General features: G+C 39.4%; 1 protein-coding gene across 1 annotated transcript; it reads right to left on the reverse strand.

Moving 5' to 3' along the window:
- Positions 1 to 11026: 11026 nt before the first annotated feature.
- On the reverse strand, positions 11027 to 19944 carry cntd1 (cyclin N-terminal domain containing 1). The gene is made up of 7 exons (XM_036141698.1): positions 19652 to 19944; positions 18458 to 18533; positions 18218 to 18374; positions 17960 to 18122; positions 13751 to 13895; positions 11411 to 11507; positions 11027 to 11289 (listed from the first exon to the last, which is right to left on the reverse strand). Exons 1-7 carry the CDS (start codon positions 19824 to 19826, stop codon positions 11182 to 11184), a joined length of 921 nt encoding a protein of 306 aa, XP_035997591.1. The 5' UTR covers positions 19827 to 19944; the 3' UTR covers positions 11027 to 11181.
- Positions 19945 to 20375: the final 431 nt, after the last annotated feature.

Here is a 20375-nt window from a genome sequence, read left to right on the forward strand (position 1 = left end):
TCTGGCATTGTACTGTGCCAGCTGCGGCCTCGAGGGCAGCTACATGCTCGCACACCAACATGGCTGCGTTTTTTTTTTTTTTTGAGAAGAAATAAAAAAAAAAAAAAAACATTCCGACCACAAGCCGGTTCGGCCTGAAACAGACCGGCCGTTTAGGAATCCACCTGAACCTCTCTATGGCCACCCCGCCCCTGGCCTGCATAATTATGGGGTAGACTGCTGACCTAACAGCTGTTTAGCAGGCAGTTATTGCCACCCTGCATAAGGAAGGTAAGCCACAAGATGTTATTGCTAAAGAAGCTGATTGTTCACAGGGTGCTGTGTCCAGTTATATAATTGGAAAGTTAAGTTGAAGGAAAAAGTGTGGGAGAAAAACACGAAAAAGAAACACTGGGTAGAATCAAGCAGTGTTTTTTTTTTTCTTCTGACTGTCTCAACGTAAACAACATCTACTTGCTTTTATTCCTTCACTTGAGGTGAACAACAGCATTCAGTGTAGCTCATCATACTCTAACCCAGTGGGCCTTTTAGATGTGGCCCTAATCCAACACACCTGAATCCAGTTGCTGGATTACCTACTCAGTATGCAGTCAACTTCTCCACAGTCCTGCTAATGACCTGATAATTTCACTCAGGCGTTGAAGGAAAGTAACAAATAAGAGTTGCAGGACACCGGGGCCCTTGAGGACCGGAATCGAGGACCACTGCTCTAAACGGTATATAGACTACAGATAGAATCTGCCTCCATTCAACTACTTACCAGTGCAAACCTCTTAAACAGCATGCAAAAATGCCTCGCCGGGGATAAATACACCCTGGATCACTGTTAAACAGCTTTAAAGACGCAGTTTGTGCCCTCACCAGGGCCGCTGTGGGACTTTCTGATCGCCGTCTGCTTCATCTCCCCAAGAAACTTACCAGCACAGGGTTAAATGACTACAGACCTGTCACCCTGACGTCTGTGGTCATGAAGTCCTTTGAGCGATTGATGTTGAAACGTCTGAAGGACACCACGGGACACACACTTTGATCCCCTGCAGTTTGCCCACCGTGCAAAGAGGTGGGGAGATGATGCAGTCCACCTTGGATGAATATTTCATCCTGCTCCACCTCGACCACCCAGGAAGGTATGCCAGAATCTGTTGTTTGTGAACTTTGTGAGCTTGTCCTTCAACACCGTCAAACCAGTTGTGCAATATGCTGAGGCATCAGTTTCCCAAATGACCAGCAGCAACAGGTGAAGCACCGGCGACCCCCCCAGGTGTGTGTTCTCTCCCCACTCCTCTTCTACGTGAACACAACAGACTGCACCTCAGCGGACCCGTCTGTGAAACTCCTGAAGTTTGCGGATGACGCCACTGTCATCCAGGACAGCACCTAGTCCACATATGGACCCCCCCACATCCACCACCATTCTCAACAACACTTTGTCTGCTGTGTCTCACTTCCAGTACCTGGGAAGCACACTTTCTCAGGTCCTGAGATAGTCCTCGCGCGTAATAACTGTTCGGCAGAAGGCCATAGCAGAGACTTTACCTCCTGCAGCAACTCAAAAAGTGCAACCTTCCACGGGAGAGGCTGATTATCTTCTACACTGCCATCATTCAGTCTGTGTTGTGTTCATCCGTCACTGTGTACCTGGCCTCGTCCATGAAACAAGACGGGTCTAAACCGCAACAAACAACTAGGTCTACAGAGAAGATCATCGGGGCTGACCTTCCCTCCATCTAGCACAGGTTTAGCATCAGGAAAGGGTCAGCTATCATCCCTGCAGACCACACACATCCTGTAGACAAGCTGTTTAGACTTTTACCATCAGACCTTTACCTACCTAGCACTGTTTGCAAAAAGAAACAAAAAAAAAACAGCTATGACAGACATTTTCTTCCTCCAGGCTGTCTCTCTGTTGAACCCAAAGAACAGCAGCCTAATCATTTATTTACACTGCGGTGAAACACCCTACGCACATACCACTTTCACAACTCATTTCCTTATATGTTGAAAAGGACATACAATCTGTTTATACATGTATACCCGATGTCTGTTTGCTGTGAGCTCGCTAACCCCAGTCAAATTATTTGATTGTGCATAGTCATGGCTGAATACAGATGATTCTGATTCTAAATCTTACAGCAGGAGAATAATCTATATAGAGTAAGTGCATTGCATTGCCCATTAGGACAGAAACCAGGTATCACAAGGCATGGGCTTGTGGTTAGAGTCAGCACTACAAGAGCCGCCACATACAGACACATCCAGGACAAGGCTATCACTGTCAACTTCCTTGTTCTGCGCCACAGCTGAAGTAGAAATAACACCATAAGTGCCTTGCAAGTGCCTTACAAGGAGAAAAACTGAAAAGAATCAGAATCAAAGTTGCTCAATGTCTAGTGTGTCACTGGGATTGTCAGTGATAATTTAAGAGCAATGCCATCTACTGGTGTTGGACCACTATGTTTTAATAAGAGCAAAGTCAAGGCATCTGGCTGCCTGATAATTAATATAAATATGCCTATGTTTTCAGCTCCGATAATATTTTACAGACCTTATCATGTTTACCGAGGAGGAATTTGTCCAGGCACAGGAGAGAAGCAAACATTCAGAAGGAAGGCAGGTTTAATGAATTATTTATGATGAAAGCAGGCACTAATACCTCGATCATTCCTAATTATTCTGGAGAAACAAGGTCCGTGTCAATCAAAACTCAATTCGTCTCCCTGCAGATTGCGGTATCTGACATTTGAAATGATAAATGGGGAAGACGACGGCGAGTGTCAGAGATTATCCTGGCCCCCTTGTCCAATAAGTCAAAGGAAATTACGAGCCTATTTGCCGGAATAAGAATAAGGGATGATGTGAAGGCTGGATGCTTCATAATTACACTATAAGCACCCTGCTAGCTGAATTGCCAATTCAAAGACTGGAATGCGGCATCTAAATGTTGTGGGAATTGGCAAAATTTGGTGTCTAATTTTAATTACTTATTTAGTTAACACCACATTAGTGTTGATTCTTGCTGATTATGAATGATTGCTGGCTTATCAAGCATTAGATGGAATCTACTTACTCTATCCCCTCAAATTTTAACAGATTCAGATATGGTCTCATAAGGTAATCTGTCTGCAACCTGTTATTAATTTGTTGCATACAGGGCATTGCTGGATTTAAAGTCATACTTTCAAGAACATCCAAACAATATAAATACAGTGCACAACAAATTTATGTATTAAGAAGGAATGATTTCTGATTTGTCTTCTTGTTCATTGTGGTTTGATTTTCACTCTGTTTTGAAAAGATTGATCAAAAAAACTTTTGAGGTGATTTACAATCTATCCGTCAAGAATAAAATACAATTGCCACAATCGTTTTTCGTAAAAAAAAATATATCTTATTCTATGTGAAAAAATAATTTTTTTTTGTATTTTGAATTTTTGAATTTTCAAACTGTAAGCTGGCTTTTTATGTTACGTTTGAAGTAATGGCTTTCCAGGTTTCCTGCTGGTGCAGGAAATAAAAAATAAAAAAAATGAATATTTCCCTTTATAGTCCCTCAGAGGGGAAATTTGTCTCTGCATTTAACCCGTCCCTTAGGGAGCAGTGTGCTGCCAACACTGAGTGGGCCGTGGGGAGCAATCTGTGGTCCAGGGGTCTTGTTTCTCTGGGACCCAGACTGAGTTTTGATCCGAGTTTTGCAGCCTTTCCAAGACGCAAACACCCAGCTCCCTAACCACTAGGCCACCACTCCCACAATGAGAAATTACCATCTCTGACCAGATGCAGCCAGCCATCTCCACGTGTTTTTTAGCTTTTGTTCCGAGGGCATATTTTTCACAGCAAAACATGGGCATCTACAGGACACAGATCGCACCTCCTTCTGGAGCAGAATGATGACTGGACATCGGCATGCTGTTAATACTCGGAAACAACTCTTTGAAGAGAAGAACGTGGCACCTTAAGGAATTTGGAAATTGTTCCCATTTTGGACCAAATTTTTTGGAGGTTTGCAATTCTCTTCCTGAAGCCTTGGCTTATTTCTTGTGATTTTTTTCCATGACGCCACACAATGAGGCAGTGTGAGGTTTTGCCTAATTTTATGTCCAAATATGGGCATTCCTTTAACTTTAAAGGCTGTGAATTAACCTGGCAGAAGGTCAAAAAAGCCAGTGATCCTGGGGTTTCACAAACTCCTTAAATACTCTGAATTTGAGAAAATTAATAATAACTATAATAGTTGAAATAGAGATTTTTGCTGCCTTATGATCCGACAAACTGCTGGCATATGCAACATCTCTTTCGTGTTTATTGTTACAATGCATTTAAAAAGAATGACCTCATATCACCACAGCATTCACACAAACATTAGGCGACCCTGCTACTATCCTATTTAGTTTCTCCTTCACACAGTATTATGCTCCCAAGTAATTAGACGTCCTTCTTGTGTGTAGGCACCGAGGCACAGAAGATATATTCTGGGACGTTTTCCCCAGTAAAATAAGTCCAGTGACACCTATGTTTGTTATGCATAATTGTAATAAAAGTATACTTTTGGTTTAATTACAATGTACTTTCTTTTCAACTGGTAATTTAAATTAGTATGCTTTGCTGTTTTTCAATAGCACTAAATCATTTTTAAGACAATGCTGTTGAAATATTTGTTGAAAACATGACATCGGTAGTACATCTTTGCATGCAATCACAAGGCCCGAAGGATTGACTTTTTTTTTTTTTACTTTAAATGTTTTCTTTATAATAAGGGATACTTCTCCAAAGCCCTGAAAATTGTTCTGGACACGCTGTGAGTGTGTGCATGTGAGCCCTGTGTGTCAGTAGGAGTGATGGATGAAGTGGTCACAGATAGCAGAGTGTTTAAGCCTCCACTCACCTCTGGAAACACATATGCTTGCCCTGGCTTTGACTCAATCCCTGCAGAGCGTTCTCACCCTCTGCAGTTCCCGAATCTTCCCCTCCGCTTGGATATGAAGAACAGAAAAAACAACTGAAGGTGAGCGCCGGAGTCCACTCTCCCATTACCGGGATGCAGGAGGAGAGGAGATTAATGAGGGGGGCTAAGACGGGATCATCAGAATCATGGGGAGCCAGAGAGGTGTCTCAGTCAGGCTTGGCTCTGGATTTTCCGCTTATCTACTGGAGCTACAGCTACTCTGGCTCACCATATGCAGTGCCAATGTGAGGCATAAAGACCGTATAGTCTCTGCTTCTTTTGCTTTTATTGGTTGCACATGGCTGAGTGATGTAACAAACAAGAAACAAAGGATTGCTTTGTTTATTATGGCAAAAGATTCACATTGCGAAGGGTTAGTTCAAGATTCAACTTGATTGAAGATTAAAACATACCTTCATAAGTTTAAGATGAATAAACAAGTACCAGTTATCAATGAAAGCCACAGTTGGCAATCCTGTTCAGAAACACTTTTGTTATACTGGGTAAAAGCATCAAAGTAGTCGATACATTATGTATTCATAAAAATTATGTATAACAAAATGTCAGAGTTACAGGCCTGTAAAAACTCTAACCAGTCCCTGCCGTTCGGTCATAAGGGTCAGGATTTCTCAGGGTTTGGCTCCTGCTGTCATCTTCCTCTGTCCCTCACGTTCCAAGGGTATCGCTTTATCTATTGGTTGTCCCACATGACGATCATTCTGACGCGCTCACGTAACGCCAGTGTGCGTGCACCTCCCTTCTTGGTTTCTGCTTGCTGGCTGTGCATCTCTAGTGTTTGTGTGTCCTGTTCGCTTCAGTGTTAGCCATTAATCGTAGCTTCGCTGCTCTCACCGTGTGCTTTGAAAACGGCTGAGAGTCACAAGAAGAAAGCCACATACAAGTTTATGAGAAGAAGAGGAAGGCCTCAGTAGAAAGAAAAAAGACCAGAGTGAATTTGGGAGATTTGTTTTTTTCACGCCCCTGACGAGCAGGTAAGACAGTCTTGCATGCACAGTTATTCAAAAAAAGACTTGGGAAAACTTCGCTTATCGCCTCTAGCTTTAAATCGTGACCTGTTCTGCAGAACCAAATATCCCGATAATTCAGCAGAGCACAATGTTGCGCTTAAAAGAACGTGTGCCTCAAGTCCACGTTCCATACTTCATAGACCAGGGAGTCCAGGTGGGTTCGCCTCATGTTCATGACACAGAGTCCTTCCAATGGTTCCAGCACCACTCTCCAGGGCCCCGTTGTGGGATATCGTTCCTGGAGCTTCTTGGTGGGTTCCCGTTCTCTAAGCTCATGCCAAAGATCAAGCCAGATTACACAAGACAAGTTATTTGTGAAGCACATCTCAGTAACAGGACAATTCAAAGTGATTTACATTAATTAAACATAAGAACCAAAAAAAAAAAAAAAAAAACATAGAAAAGTACATTGCAGTGGCATAATAAAAGAACTTAGGGTTTCCACCCTTTTACAGTCTTCTGGGAGTTTGTTCCACATAAGTGGGGCAACTGAATGTTGCATCTCAATATTTGGTCCTGGTTCTTAGTGTCTAGTATTTTTACCCCTAAAATAATGTAATTAGATGTACTGTACTTGAAATAAGATGAGTTGTTCCTATTTTAAGTGCAAAAATCGTATTCTGTTGGTAGATAAGATTATGTGCCTGCTCGAATCAAGGACAAATACACTCATCTCAAGAAAATTTTCCTTACTTTTTGTTCCCTTTTTGCAGTGGCAGTTTATCCCAAAGATCAAGCCTTCAAGGTTTTCACGCCACTGGTCACCAAGTTTTCTGCTCCAACTTCGCCAGCCTCCTGAACTCTGTTTTGGACTTTTATGTTCTATGAATTTTGGGTCTCTGGCCTGTCTGATGCTCAACAGTTTAGGTGATTTCTAGATTTCCCAGGTATGGCACTAATCAGGCCAGTCTGCGACTCATCTAATAGAACCACAGATCTCATCTGAAATCCTTGGGGTTACATTTAAAAGAGTAAATAGACAGAATTTATGGGAAACTTGTCCAGACAACTGACCAGTATCTGTGCTTTTACACCATGAGCCTCATTCACCTACTCATAAACGCCCACACATTTAGACAATGATGCACAGATTGGTTTAGGGGTGGGAGTAGAAAAGTGAAGTGGCTCAATATAAATACACTTCACTCTATTAAGAGATTTATTTCAGTAATATCAGTAATATCATCTTTATTGTCATTGAAACATACATTACAACGAAATTTGTTCTCTGCTTTTAACCCATCCCTCTTGGGGAGCAGTGGGCTGCCATGTGCGGCGCCTGGGAAGCGTTCTGGGGTTAATGGTCTTGCTCAGGGACCCAGAGTGCAGGTGCTGGGGATCGAACCGGGTACTTGCATCCTTCTCTGAGTGCAAGCACACTGCTCTAACTAGGCCAACACCAAGACGCAGCTTGGTAGGCAGTTTGGGGTTAAGTGCCTTGCCCAGGGGCACATTGCCACATTGCACACATGTGGCAAGGGTAAGCTGGAATCGAACCCACAACCTTCTGATTGCCAGAAGACTACTCAACCCATCAAGCCACAGTCGCCCTTTTTTGTTGGAAAACAACAGTGGTGGGTCAGGGGTATTTTAGTGCAATTTATGGGGAACTTTTCCAGACTACTGACTACAGTGATGTACTACGTTGTGTTGGTCTACCAGCACAAATCTTGATGAAATTGTAATTTAGGGACGTAACTGACAAAATGTGTAAAACTTAAAGGGATGAATACTTTTGCAACCACCGGTACATTAAAGATCAACAAGATGTTTTTTCTTGTCTACACAATATCTCACATGAGAATATAATGCTGCACAGATTAGATAGAAATCTGTATAGTAACCTCAGGTGCTTCGTGCTGTTTTAAGGGCGGACGATGTCATCCTAAAGAAAACTAAATCCAAACAATTACTACAGATCAACAACTGGAAATGGGTCCGCTTGAAAACCCCATACCTTCGAACAAATACCAAGCGGGACTACATTTAAGTTATAAGAAAATGTGTATAGATAGATTAACTTTATATGCAAATAGTTTTTGAAAACATAAAGTAGGACCCTCGCCTTTTGTTGTTTTCTCCCTCCACCTTCCCGACACCGTCCTGCCTGCCAGCAGGATGCTTCAGGGGCTTCCCATGCGGGGCCTGTGATTACGTTGGCAGTGAGCACACCTGTTGCCCTTGCAAACTTTCAGCAGACTGACAGGCGATCCCTGGGATAATCCTGTTTGAGAATCAGTGTAGGACGAGGCTGTTCTGCATCCTGGCTCATTGCTGAGCTCCTGATGGCTCATTGTTCAATCGTTCATGAATACTGCTAGTAAGGTCCCACAATTCCTTCCCCTCAGACCTTAATAGCACAGCTTTTGTTTCAGGTTTAAAAAGAGGCTCTGCAACAAGTCAAGGGAACATCAAGACACAGGGCCCCCAGGGTGGCTTGATTGCTGAGAGTTCATACCGGCAGTGATGACAAAGTAATTTGTGACTTGCCGGCGTTCGCTCGGCCCTGCGGTTGAAGTCTCATACAGGCAAACCCTCCTCCTGTGACCTTGACATGTCAAACGTTCTCATTTCCACCTAGGAGTTGTTGTTCAGCAGCCGCCCCGAGCTGGAAAGCTGCTTTTAGAGAACGTCAGGAGGTGATGTGTGTGAGCAAACACCGCTGGGGACATTCCTGAAACGGGATCCGATGCGTATCCCAGACAACTGAGGTTTACTGGAATAAAAAAACATTAATTCTCGTAAAAAAAAGATGAGTATTTACAGTAAAAACAGCTACGACAACAACAGAGCAATAAAGAGCTTTAATCCACAAATTCTCTAGTGTGACTAATTAAAGTGGGTAACAGGATGAGACACTTCAAGATGTCTGCATTGCTTCTAAAAGACTGAATGGCAGACGGTCGTAGGAGAATGTTTTTGCATTGTACAAGCATAACACGTTCACTTTAATGTTTTAGATAATCAAACTCAAAGATAACCTGAACAAATGCAAAAAGCAGGTGATGATTTCATTAAGGGACAAAAAAAAGCCTAATCTGTCCTGTATTATAGGTCCATTGATCTTCTCATCACCTGCACTCCCCCTCTAGGTCACTCCGACCAGCGGACTAGCGGTTGCTAGAGGTGCTGGGGACACGGCAGAAGCTCAGGCGAAACTGGGCTTTTACAGTTGCAGCTCCCAAATTCTGGACCGGCTTTCCGCTGAAAATTAGAAAAACCTCTTCACTAGATATTTTTAAATCTTTTCTTAAGATCCACCTCTTCTCTTTGGCTTTTGACCCAGTTTAAGTTCATCTAGTTTTGATTTTTTTTTCCAGTTTTTGTTGTATTTTCTTGGGTTTTATTTCAACTTTTAAGCATCATTTTTACTATTATTATTTTTGATGTTTGAGTCAAGTATTTGTCTTTACTTTTGTCCAGCACTTTGTTCAGTGTCTGCTGTTGTTGAAGCGCTTTATGAATAAAGCTGTCATGGATTCCCTATCAAGTCTCACCAGCTTCCCTGTCCCTGCTGAAGGAGGGCATACCCACAGCATGATGCTGCCACTACTTTGTTTCACTGAGACAATTGTGTGCTCAGGGTTATATGCAGTGTTAGTTTATTGTCACACATTTAATTTTGCATGTAGGCCTGAATCTTCAATTTTCCCAGAGGTCATTTAGGAATACTTACGCCATTCGTTTAACAATTGCTGTTTTCTTACCACAATTACATAAAGGCCAGACTTGTAAAGCACCTAATAGTTGTCATGCTGAAAGTCTATTCCACCTGAGCTGTGGATCGCTGCAGCTCTTCCCATGGACCTCTTGTTTGCTACTCTCGTTAGTTCTTTCTCCTTGCGTAGCCTGTCAATTAAAGTGCATGACATCTTTTTGGATTCATACTCTTTTCTTTGAGATGACAAGACTGAGTAGATACTGAAATGTTCAAAGCTTGTTCAAAGATTTCGTTCTATGATACACCCGTGCTTCAAGCTTCGCAACAACTTCACAACTTCACAACTTCTCTGACCCATCTGCTGTGTCTGTCTTCTTGAAAACTATTTATGAAAAGTTTATTTAAAAGGGACTATGTACAATTAAACATAGTCTAAATGTTACCATTTGATTCATTGTATCAGAGTTAGCCAAAGGCTAATTTGCATCTGCAGTCCCTTTGGGAGGGGACAATTCATATTAACTCCATGCCACATTCATCAGATAAAAACAGCAAATATTCATAAAATCCTTCATACATACACAAAACTAGTACCATGGATAGAAAAATTAATGGTTACAATGTTGAGAGCTTTTTAGTAGTTGTTTGAGTTCATTTTTAAAGTTCCTTATAGAAGCATAGGTTTTGATATCATCAGGAAGCCTGTTCAATTAGTTTATTCCCTAATGTGGAGGCCTTCATAGAGCAGCTGGCTTTATACAGAGAATGAGTTACATGCAGTCAGTGTAGATGATTTAAAAGTTGAAAAATGTCTTTTAAACCATTATTTTCATTACACTTTACAGTTCTGCAATGCTGTATGTGTTAATCTATGTCACAAACCCAAAACAAGGCATATCTTGTTTTGGGTTTATGTCATAGAGTAGTTTGTGGCTGTGGTGTGTAAAATATTCTGACTGTTTGTCCACAGACATCGGACGCTATATGTGAAAAAAAAAAAAAAAAAAAAAAAAAGAGAGAATAGAGAGAGAGAAAAATAAAAATTAGGGAAAGTTGGAAAGTTGCAAGTACGGGTGTGGTAAATAAGAAAAGAGGCCGTCCCATCTAAGTGGTGGCCAGACCATGAAACGACGAGTAACTGCTACTTAAATGGCATTATGGTAGGTAACAGGGAACTGGCAGTCATTCGAATGACTGGGGTGACTTTAAGTGGCTCTGTCTGTAGATCTCAACTCCACCTTAAACTCTGTGGAACCAAGCAATAGACTGCAGTAAATTTGGTTCTAGTGTGTTGGTCAATGAGGCAGAAAAAACACATTTAATGTTTAATATCTCAACAAAGTACTCAAAAAAAAATCTATTTTTTTTTTTCTTTTCTTTTTTCCAAACAGTAAAATACATTTTAGAGAGGCTGGCTACTATAGGCTCTTTCCAAAAACACATTCAATTTTTAGAACATAGATTTATTCATTTTTCTTTCAGAAGTTTCAGATTTTCCATCAACATAAATCAAACCTCTAACAGAACCAAGACTCAGTGTTTTTCCTGGTTTACACTGCAGAAGAACTGGTACCAGCAATATGCACTAATATCACACGAGCAAATTCGCTGATGCTTCTTCTGGAGATTCCTGTAATGTGGTTCAGTTCACCGACTACCTGCGTCACATTTACAGAAAGAGCAATTGGTCCGTTTGCCTGCTTTGAACCGCACAGACAACAACTGATAAAGCACGTTCATAAGTGTGGCTTAAGTATTTATGGAGAATATGTGTTTCACCTGTTGCCATTTTCTGAAACAGAGGATGTATGCTGCCACTGCAATGACAGCAGCTCCGAGAAGCATGCGGTCTTCAGTCACTGTCACAAACTTCTCCCTGGTGTTAGAAATGATTTAGATTAACATGGAAGAGTTAGCCGGGCACATCATAGAAAACAACAACAACACGACTGCTTTTTCCGCTAATGTTTAGCCCCTGAATAACAGGATGGAGGAACAATCCCAGAATGGATAGCCACGATAAGGGATACTGGTGTGTTTTTATGTTTGACCGGCTCCATTGTTGCACATCTGAATCCAACTGGCTGTACAACCTGTGCTGACGGCTGACGTCCTTCTGCTCAAACTAACAAAGTGGTGAGTGTGCTGCTACAGTATGCCCTGATGATGTGTTGGTTACACCATCTACTGGCCAGAGTGTTTGGTTACCAGTAGATTGAACAAAAGCCTTAGTATAGGTATTGCTGACCAAAGAAACGCACCGATTCCTTGTGCAAGGGTGGCAAGGAGAATGGTGAAAGGCGCTGCTCATCGCCCAAGTGCTGTTTGATCTCCTGCGTCTGTTGAAGACTCTACATCAATATAATACGACCAGCTATTCTGAGGGACAAGCTGGAGCAGGCTGGGGTTGGACCGTCAACTCCCAGACCGGATAATGGACTATCTTAACCAACTGCTCACAGTTTGTGAGGACCAGGGACGTCGGGTCTCTTAGTAGTATTAGGCCAAGTAAAATCACAGAGCTTTCAGCAAAAGTGAAAAAACTTCATCTGGCCTTCAGATTACCTTAACAACTGTCCCTATAGAGCTGCATGGAATAGTTTTGCTTTGCCGAGGAGCTATTTTCAAGCCTTAAATCACCAACTGCAAGTTAAAGTGTTGCCTGTAGTGCTGTAAAAATGTAGCTATCGGACTCTAGAGTAGTGGAGTTGTATTTTCTGGACAAAGTAACAAATCACGCTTTCATGTCTGGTAATCCAATTATGGTTACCAAGAGAACAGTACTTTTCTGACTGCGTTCTGTCAGGTGGGAGGTTTATGGTTGCCTTGCAATGGTTGGGCTCAGTTCCAGTTAAAGGAACTATTATTGCTTCAGCATACCAAAGCAGTTTGAAGATGGTTTCCTTTCACTTTCAAGATACCAGTGCATCAGTGTACAAAGAAAGGTCCATAAGGATGATAAGAATGGCGAAAATATTTCCATAAACACACTCCTAAAGATTGTAGACAGCCTATCCTGAAGAGTTGACGCTGTTGTAGCTGCAAACGGTGGGCTAAGGCCAGACCTAAGCCTTTATATTAAGAATGAGATCTCCTTAAGGTTTGTGTGTGTGTAAAGTGAAGAGACCCAATGCTTTTAGCAATATAACTGATGCTGCCTAGAAACAGAACTCAGTTCTATAAATGCTCCTTCATGGCAAATATATTTAGTAAATGTTTAATCTACATGTTTATTTTTGTTGTTTTTAAAGCATCTACTACAGGTGTTTAATTGTTTTATATAAAGGTTATGTCTTCGATCTAATTTATGTTGACTGTACAAAGTAATTTCACCTTTGGGAGACAAAAACCATCAATAAAACAATTTAAAACAATATTGCTTCTATTTAGTTCTCATATATATATATATATATATATATATATATATATATATATATATATATACGTGTTAATAGTAAGCTGTTAGGATAACAATAATCACTGTGCAGCGGTACATTAGGATGCACAGCAACTTGCCTGCATCATTAAGGAAAAGAAGCTGCGGATTATTTCTGAATTTCATCAGTGTAATTGCTTTAAGAGTTTAACAACAATATCTGTTGTATATTAGGATCACCTTTCTTATAATTTTGAAAAGTCTTAACTCTAAAAAAATTATGCTGATTGAAATTGTTACTAATAATTTAATGGAACCTTCATAAGCTAACATTTTTAAATATTACTACACTTTTTCTGCTTTCAAATCAGGAGAGCCCAAATGGAAACACAGATTTATGAGCCAACAGGTCAGCAAACAGCCAGCAGACAGAGCTGCTGACTGTCCAGATAGGAGCTGAGTGAGAAGAAATTGAACCGAAGCATAAATTCAACCTTTATGTAAATCCAAGAGTATTTGAAATGTGAACTGATACCTTAAAAGGTCTGCTATGTCACACAAATTACAAGTACAAAAACAACATGTTACGATGTGGGACACACTAGGTTTAACAACCCAAATCAGAGTTTTCTGTCATAGCTGGTAGGAAATGTTGTGGGGACAGGAACCTCTTTCAATCAGACAGTATTTTTACAGAGACTTCTTGCTACAAAACATCAGTGCCCTACAGACAAATGTAATACCTCTGTTCCCTGGATGGGCTGACACTCTGAGTGGTGATTCTTAACAAGGACTCATAGATGGCGATTTGGTCCAGGGTGATGAACTGGAGGACATGGTGGCAGAGGAGATAAAGGCGCTCCACGGGGATGGACGGCTCATTGTGCCCTAGAAAAATCGAACCAAATTAAAAGGCATACGGTAGATGTATTGAGATAAACAGCTGGGGTCAGAAGTTTACGCCCACTCATACTTGGAAGAGCGTAAACAATGTGTAATAATCGATTATGACAAACCATCCTTCTTAACACATAAACAGGGCTCAATATGTGGTGCATTTCATTTTATGTTGTATATAAATGATTTACCAAAAGTCTATCTTGATGCCAGATTCCAAATGTATGCGGATGATGCAGTGGTGTATGTGGATGGAAAAAAAACATTAGGTTTGTTACTACACAACTGCAACAATACTAAGAAGCTGTGTCATTACGGTTGAAAACATCAGATCTCACTGTTAATGTTAGTAAAACGGTGTCAGTTTGCGTTTCCTCCATGGCTCGTCCCACAACGGAATGGCATTTAAAAACCAGTGGTCAAAATATTATGGTTGCTAAGGAGGTCAAATATCTTGGTCTAGTTTTAGACAAGCACCAAACATTTGAAAGTCATATAAAAAAGGTTGTAAAACATGCAAAAGCAAATTTATATAGTTTCAGGAGGATTAGAGATTGTTTGCCATTTTGTGCTGCAAATGTTTTAATGCATGTCATGATTTTCTCACAGCTGGGTCATTGTTCTTCGTACGTCGCTAACTCAGTTTGCTGGATTTGATTGTTGACGATTTGGCATGATCTTGGATCGTTCGGTTCTTCGAAACTCATCCTGGACTTGCTGTCATAGCAACATGTGCGCAAACTTAAACCTGCTCGAGAGCATCCTGTTTACATTTCTTGTAAACAGGATTAGATCGCAGCTTTATAAGCGGAGGAGATAGGGAAGGCTGTCGCATCCATGTCCATTTTTACGACAGCAACCTGTTGCGGAAGGTGCAAGAATAGTTTGCAGAGTTTTTCGAATGAATCGCGTATTGCGCAATAGACAGGATCCTTTAGCGTAGCGCGACAGTGTAGAGAGATTTTTCTTGGTGGCCGTTATAAACAGACAAACACATCATTTAACAGTGGCTTTTTAAAGAGGAAAAAGTTGTGTTGGAGCCATAAATAGAAAATATTTAAATTATTTGTATGATGTTTGCTTTTTATTTTTATCATATTCAGTAAGAAGATTTGTTCAGGCCATTTTATTGTGAAGTTTAGTTTTACTTTGAAAGGCTTGCTTCCTGTCGAGCCGTATATTGTATTAGAAAAAACTATGGATGGATTATCTAGACACGGAGCAATACAGTTTTACCGTGTCAACTGTGGATGACTTGGAAAAGGAAGAAGTTCATTTTTTATAGATAAAGAATTGTTTTGTTAAAATTCCCAGTTTGCGCGTGTCCTTTACTTCCAGTGTCTAAGGAATGACACTGAAATTTGGATCTCTTGACATAACAAGTGCCTTTTTAAAATAAAGTATAATAATTAAAGGCTACCATTTTGTAGAATATTCTTGTATTTCACTTTTACTTGTCACCATGTTGTAGGGGGTCCCGTGGAGGCTCTGATATAAAAGAACAAAGTAAATATGAAATTATTAAAATGCAACAATTCATACTGTAGAAAGTGATAGAAACATCTACCATGGACAGTATTTATGCATTAATTTGTCTATTTTTTGCCAGCCCTCTCTCCTGGCTTAAGCAGACTTTGAGGTGTTCTCTGTCGTTTTAATTAATGACTCAAATTCAGCATAACCTTCCATTAAAAGCTCTTGTTCTGCTTGGTAGAAAAACTGTGGGTGTTCTTTGGCCATGCTGAACAGCCAATAGCAGGGCTGCTGATTTCTACTAGCGATATATTTCCCCTTTTAAACAAACGCATAGTTGTCTCAGATAACTCAATCCAGCCATACTAATCATAAACAACAGGTGTGTTGGAAGAACCCATTTAGCCGGATCATGGTTAGCTGGATGAAATCATCTTGGATGTCTCATTTGATCTCGGATGTTTTAAGCAACGTACGAAAAACGGACCCCTGGTCAAGGGCAACAACGACAACTATCAAACCACTGAGCATGATCTACAATGGAACTTTTAACGATTACAGATAGAAAACCTATTTTAACAAACCACTGTCAGATTCTGCAGAAGTTCTAAGTTTTTGAAATTTTTAGAGAGCTCTGTAATTTAGAATGAATGTTTAAATGTTTGCACAAGGAAGCCCCACTTTTCCCAGTGGGCTTGTAGGTCCACTCAAAGCAGTGCACTCCATCACATGAGGAGCCTCCAGTGGAAAAGTAAAAGTGCCTCTGAGAAAAATATATTTTCTACCCATGGCTGGGAAACCTGTGAAACTCCATGAGTCCCGAAATCAAACTGGATTCAGACTGGGACATTTCAGATATTATCTTAAACATATTTTAAAAAGAGATGAGATCACATCACAACACAATTTACATACTATGAAAATGTTTATGTGCTTTTATTGGGTCGGTCTTACTTGTACGTTTTATTTCTTGTTTTTTTTTGTAAAGGCCCTTCAAGGGACAAGCTTTGCAAATTAGCCACAGCTACATGTGTTATAGTCCCATATGACATGTAAAATGTATATACTTGTCCCTATTAAATAAACAACCTATAAATAAATCATCTTCAACATGATTTTGGGCTTTTGTAGATTTATTTGAGGCTCCCTTTTTCCAAGGTTGGAAGAGGTTTAAACCAGACAGCTTCCAGAAATGTAATGTGCATTTTCTACAATAAACAAAAGGTAAAAAATTATATATATACATGCAGCTTCAATCAAGTACCAACATAATTCTGTCTGGATAGTGGACTACTCTTCTTAGGAGCATTGGTAGAGATCATTTGAATTAGTTGAAGTCAGGGTCATTGGAGAAGCTTATCGTTAGCCTACATTATTCACTTCAAATCTAGGTATTATCTCTGCCACTACCAAGCCCTTAGCAGCTTCTTACTTCCTTGATGCTCTCATAGAATGCCATAGCATGGTTGTTTGTTGCCATGATGGATATTTTTGGGGGGTACTGGCAGAGTATCCAAAAGACTTTTCTTTTAGCTTTGAGTTAAAGTTTGATTCTTCTTTCAGAACATGGCAAAGCAGTAATAACGTCGGAATTACTTGTGCTTGCAGTGGGGCTGAACACTACTCATGCGATTGCTGTAGTGCCAATAAATGCTTTCCCATTGATGCTTGAGAATGTTATGCATAATTTCTGACATGCAATGTTTTGTTGAAATGAAGATAAAAATGTAAAAGAACAGAAATCAAGGAGTTATTCTTATTTTACACCTTGCGTGTCTAATTACTGCTTTTTATGTACAACTCAATGAGTAATCTCGTCAAACAAATCCTTTTTTTTTATGCTGGCAAACGGGAACCACCAGCAACAATCAGTCAGTGTTACATACGAGAAGTTAATCCCCCCTCATATATTAGAAGACAGTTTACAACTTTCAGCACCATTTCAAAAATGTTTAAGTGAAGGTATTTTTATATTTCACATTGTGTGAGTATATGTGTGTGTATATATATATATATATATATAGATAGATAGATAGATATAAATAGATATATATATATATATATATATATATATATATATATATATATATATATATATATATATATATATATATATATATATATATATATATATATATATATTTATTGTTTACTGGATTAGTGAAAATCCACCATAAATTTTAATTTTGATTTTTTTTTTTTTTAATGACAGTAGGACTCTAAAGTCTCAAGTGTTTAGGGGTAGGAGTTTATAAGTTCTCACTTCTTCCTACCCCATTTTGAGCATGATATGTTAACTGAAACAAAAATCTGTATTTTCTCTTCTTTCTTATGCACTTCTTGTTACTGTGCACTATTTTATTTTTATATTTGTATCATGTTCATGTTCAAATAAATTTCAAATTTCAAATTTTAAAAAATTGTCCACCCAATGGTTGTCTTTATAAATTAGCTGAAGTTCTTCATTTTATCATGATTCCATCTTAGAAAAAAGCCATTTCAAATGTGTAAATGATGCATGGATGTTATCTTCTGGACATATCCCCAATGTAAAGGTATGTAGTGTCAACCAAACACTTTACCGAGGACCTCCAGAATTACTTCCACATACATCAGAGGGTTGAGGACACTGAGTCTGTAATCAAGGCCTTTAAAGACCATCAACTCTGATTCCAGGAGGGTCTGTTTGGAAACGCTGATGCCGAGCGAATGCAGGAACCGTACAGCGGTGGAGATGTCAATCATCTGAAAAATGGAGAGAAGAGACTTGGAAAGATTTTTTTTTTTTTCATTTGAAATCAGAGCCAATTGTTATTCAAGGGCACTCAAAAAAAACTTACATTATGATGCAAAAACATTTTGTTTGCAAGAAGCACACAAGAGAAGAGGGTCAAAGGGAACGAGTCCTTGAGATTGTCAAAAATCACATCCTCACAACTTGTTGCGCCTTGAGTTGGGATTGCGGCAAGCATAACTGTAAGTTGCTTAACCATAAACCTAGGAGAGATTAAAAACAATTACCTGCATTAATATTGCGTAACACGTGACGAGGGAAGCAGAAGGTGCTTGATTCTTCTTACCTCTGCAGCAGTTCAACAGCATGGTATCCTACCATTGGATCAAGTCTCAGTTTTTGAGTAATCAAGAAGATGTATTCTAGGAAAGCATGACAAATTCAGGATAGTAGCATAAAAGTAAAAAGTTTTTTTTTGTTTGTTTGTTTTGCTTTGTTAATCCTATCTTACACTGACACAAGTTAATTGTATGTAGATCTCACATCTGTGCAGAGAATTAATACATCATCATAACATAAAACCTGTAGAAAACATCCCGTAGTATAATTAATAAAATATTATGTAGAGATTGCCAAGGAAAAACATTTAATGAAAATAAAACTTGTTGGAAATAACATACAGCTGGAGATGCAAAATGCTGTATGGAAAGCACCCAATGAATAAGTTAAGTGCCTTTCAGAACCATCTTCAGCAGCAATGACTCAAAAGTAATTGTTTTCCATATGATTTTACCAGTCTCTTGAACATTTCAGTTGCATCGTCTTTGCAAAGTCGCTTCACTGCTTTAAGCTCTAAATTTGACTCTAGACTCTAGTCATATTATAAAGAGGAGTTCATGTTGGTCCTCATAATTGTAACTATGTTCTGGGAAGTGAAATATTTGTGTGCTTTTATTTTGCTCTGACTGTACAGAGAGATTGAGGTGAAGGTTTGACTGCATGTTAGTCATAATGGCAGCAAATGCGTTATAAAGTTAAACGTGTATTTATTTATTTTGTTGGAATAACAACAGCAATAATAATAACTTAAAACTACTTTCCTGTATTTTTTTTTATTAGAAGTCAGACATTCAGTATGTCTCTATTTATTTTAAGATAAAAAATAGAATAAAAAAATAAAGAAATCCCATTTGTAATCTTAATTATGCTCTCCAATTATAAAAGCACACAGTGATATATTAAAGGCATTATTACTACATCATATAATCTTGGTTTTGCAGCAGTGAGCAAACTCTTGCTCCTTCAGAAAGAAAAGGAGGACAACATTTTACGTTACGTTAATTTTACGTTACGTTATTATAATAACGGCTGTTAACGTAAAGCCATAGCAGGAACCTTTACAGCTACAGTTAGTAAAACGTGTTTATTTTTTCCTCTTTTTGGAAAAAAAAAATAAAATATTGATATATCTTTAAGTCAGCAGTGGTTACTAAAAGAAGAAGATTGAATGTTTTAATATCATAAAACCTGTTTTACTCACCGACGAGTCTTCTCTGTTTAAAGCCTCCGCTGCATGTCGACAAGCCATCCAGGTTGTCCTTGTTAACTTTGTTTAAATTACTCAGCAAATCCTTCAGAAGATCAAATGAGGTTTCTCGAAACTTTACACTCACGACACCACGTCGAAGTGGGAAACCAATTAAACTGCTCGCCATATTTGCGTTGACCAAGCTAACCTTTAACGTGTAGTTTAGTTTTCGTGGATATTTACTGAAATTGAACAAACTGATGTGTTCAGTTCTTCTCTTCGCCTGAAGATGGCGCTGTGTCTTCCCAGGACCTTTCCGGGTAGGAACGAAAGTTCGAACGCCGCAACCGTTCCGCTCCCACTCCGAGAGCACCTGTCACCATAAAGTTACCACCATAGACATAATATAAGAGTAGACGCGTCCATAGTCTATGGACGCGTCATTGGGCGGGATCTGCCTATGCTGCGATGCGTCAGAGCGTCCGCCATCTTAAATGTGGCAAATCTGCAGTTACTCAGTCACTTAAACAGTATCAGAGGGACTTTAATCTCTGAATATACTTTGTATTCGTAGTATTTTTTTTTGTAATATTACAAGTTTATTTTCGTATCCCTTTAGCTTAATTCTCCTGAATTTATTCTCGTAAAGAATAAAAATATTTAAAATAATCTAACCTGGCCCTATTACTCCAGGAGTGAAATAATTCTGCAAACTGTGACTATTCTGGAAATGTTC

Source organism: Fundulus heteroclitus, chromosome 10 (genome assembly GCF_011125445.2).
Source record: "Fundulus heteroclitus isolate FHET01 chromosome 10, MU-UCD_Fhet_4.1, whole genome shotgun sequence".
In the NCBI taxonomy this organism is placed as follows: domain Eukaryota; kingdom Metazoa; phylum Chordata; class Actinopteri; order Cyprinodontiformes; family Fundulidae; genus Fundulus; species Fundulus heteroclitus.

What these genes read in the sequence shown, in the direction of transcription:
- cntd1 (XM_036141698.1), bottom strand. Translation starts at nt 19,826, where the DNA reads ATGGCGAGCAGTTTAATTGGTTTCCCACTTCGACGTGGTGTCGTGAGT. An exon ending in AAATGTTTTTGCATCATAAT is followed by an intron (nt 18,123 to 18,217) that starts GTAAGTTTTTTT and finishes TCCATTTTTCAG; the next exon opens with ATGATTGACATCTCCACCGC. An exon ending in AGCCCATCCAGGGAACAGAG is followed by an intron (nt 11,508 to 13,750) that starts GTATTACATTTG and finishes TTCTAACACCAG; the next exon opens with GGAGAAGTTTGTGACAGTGA.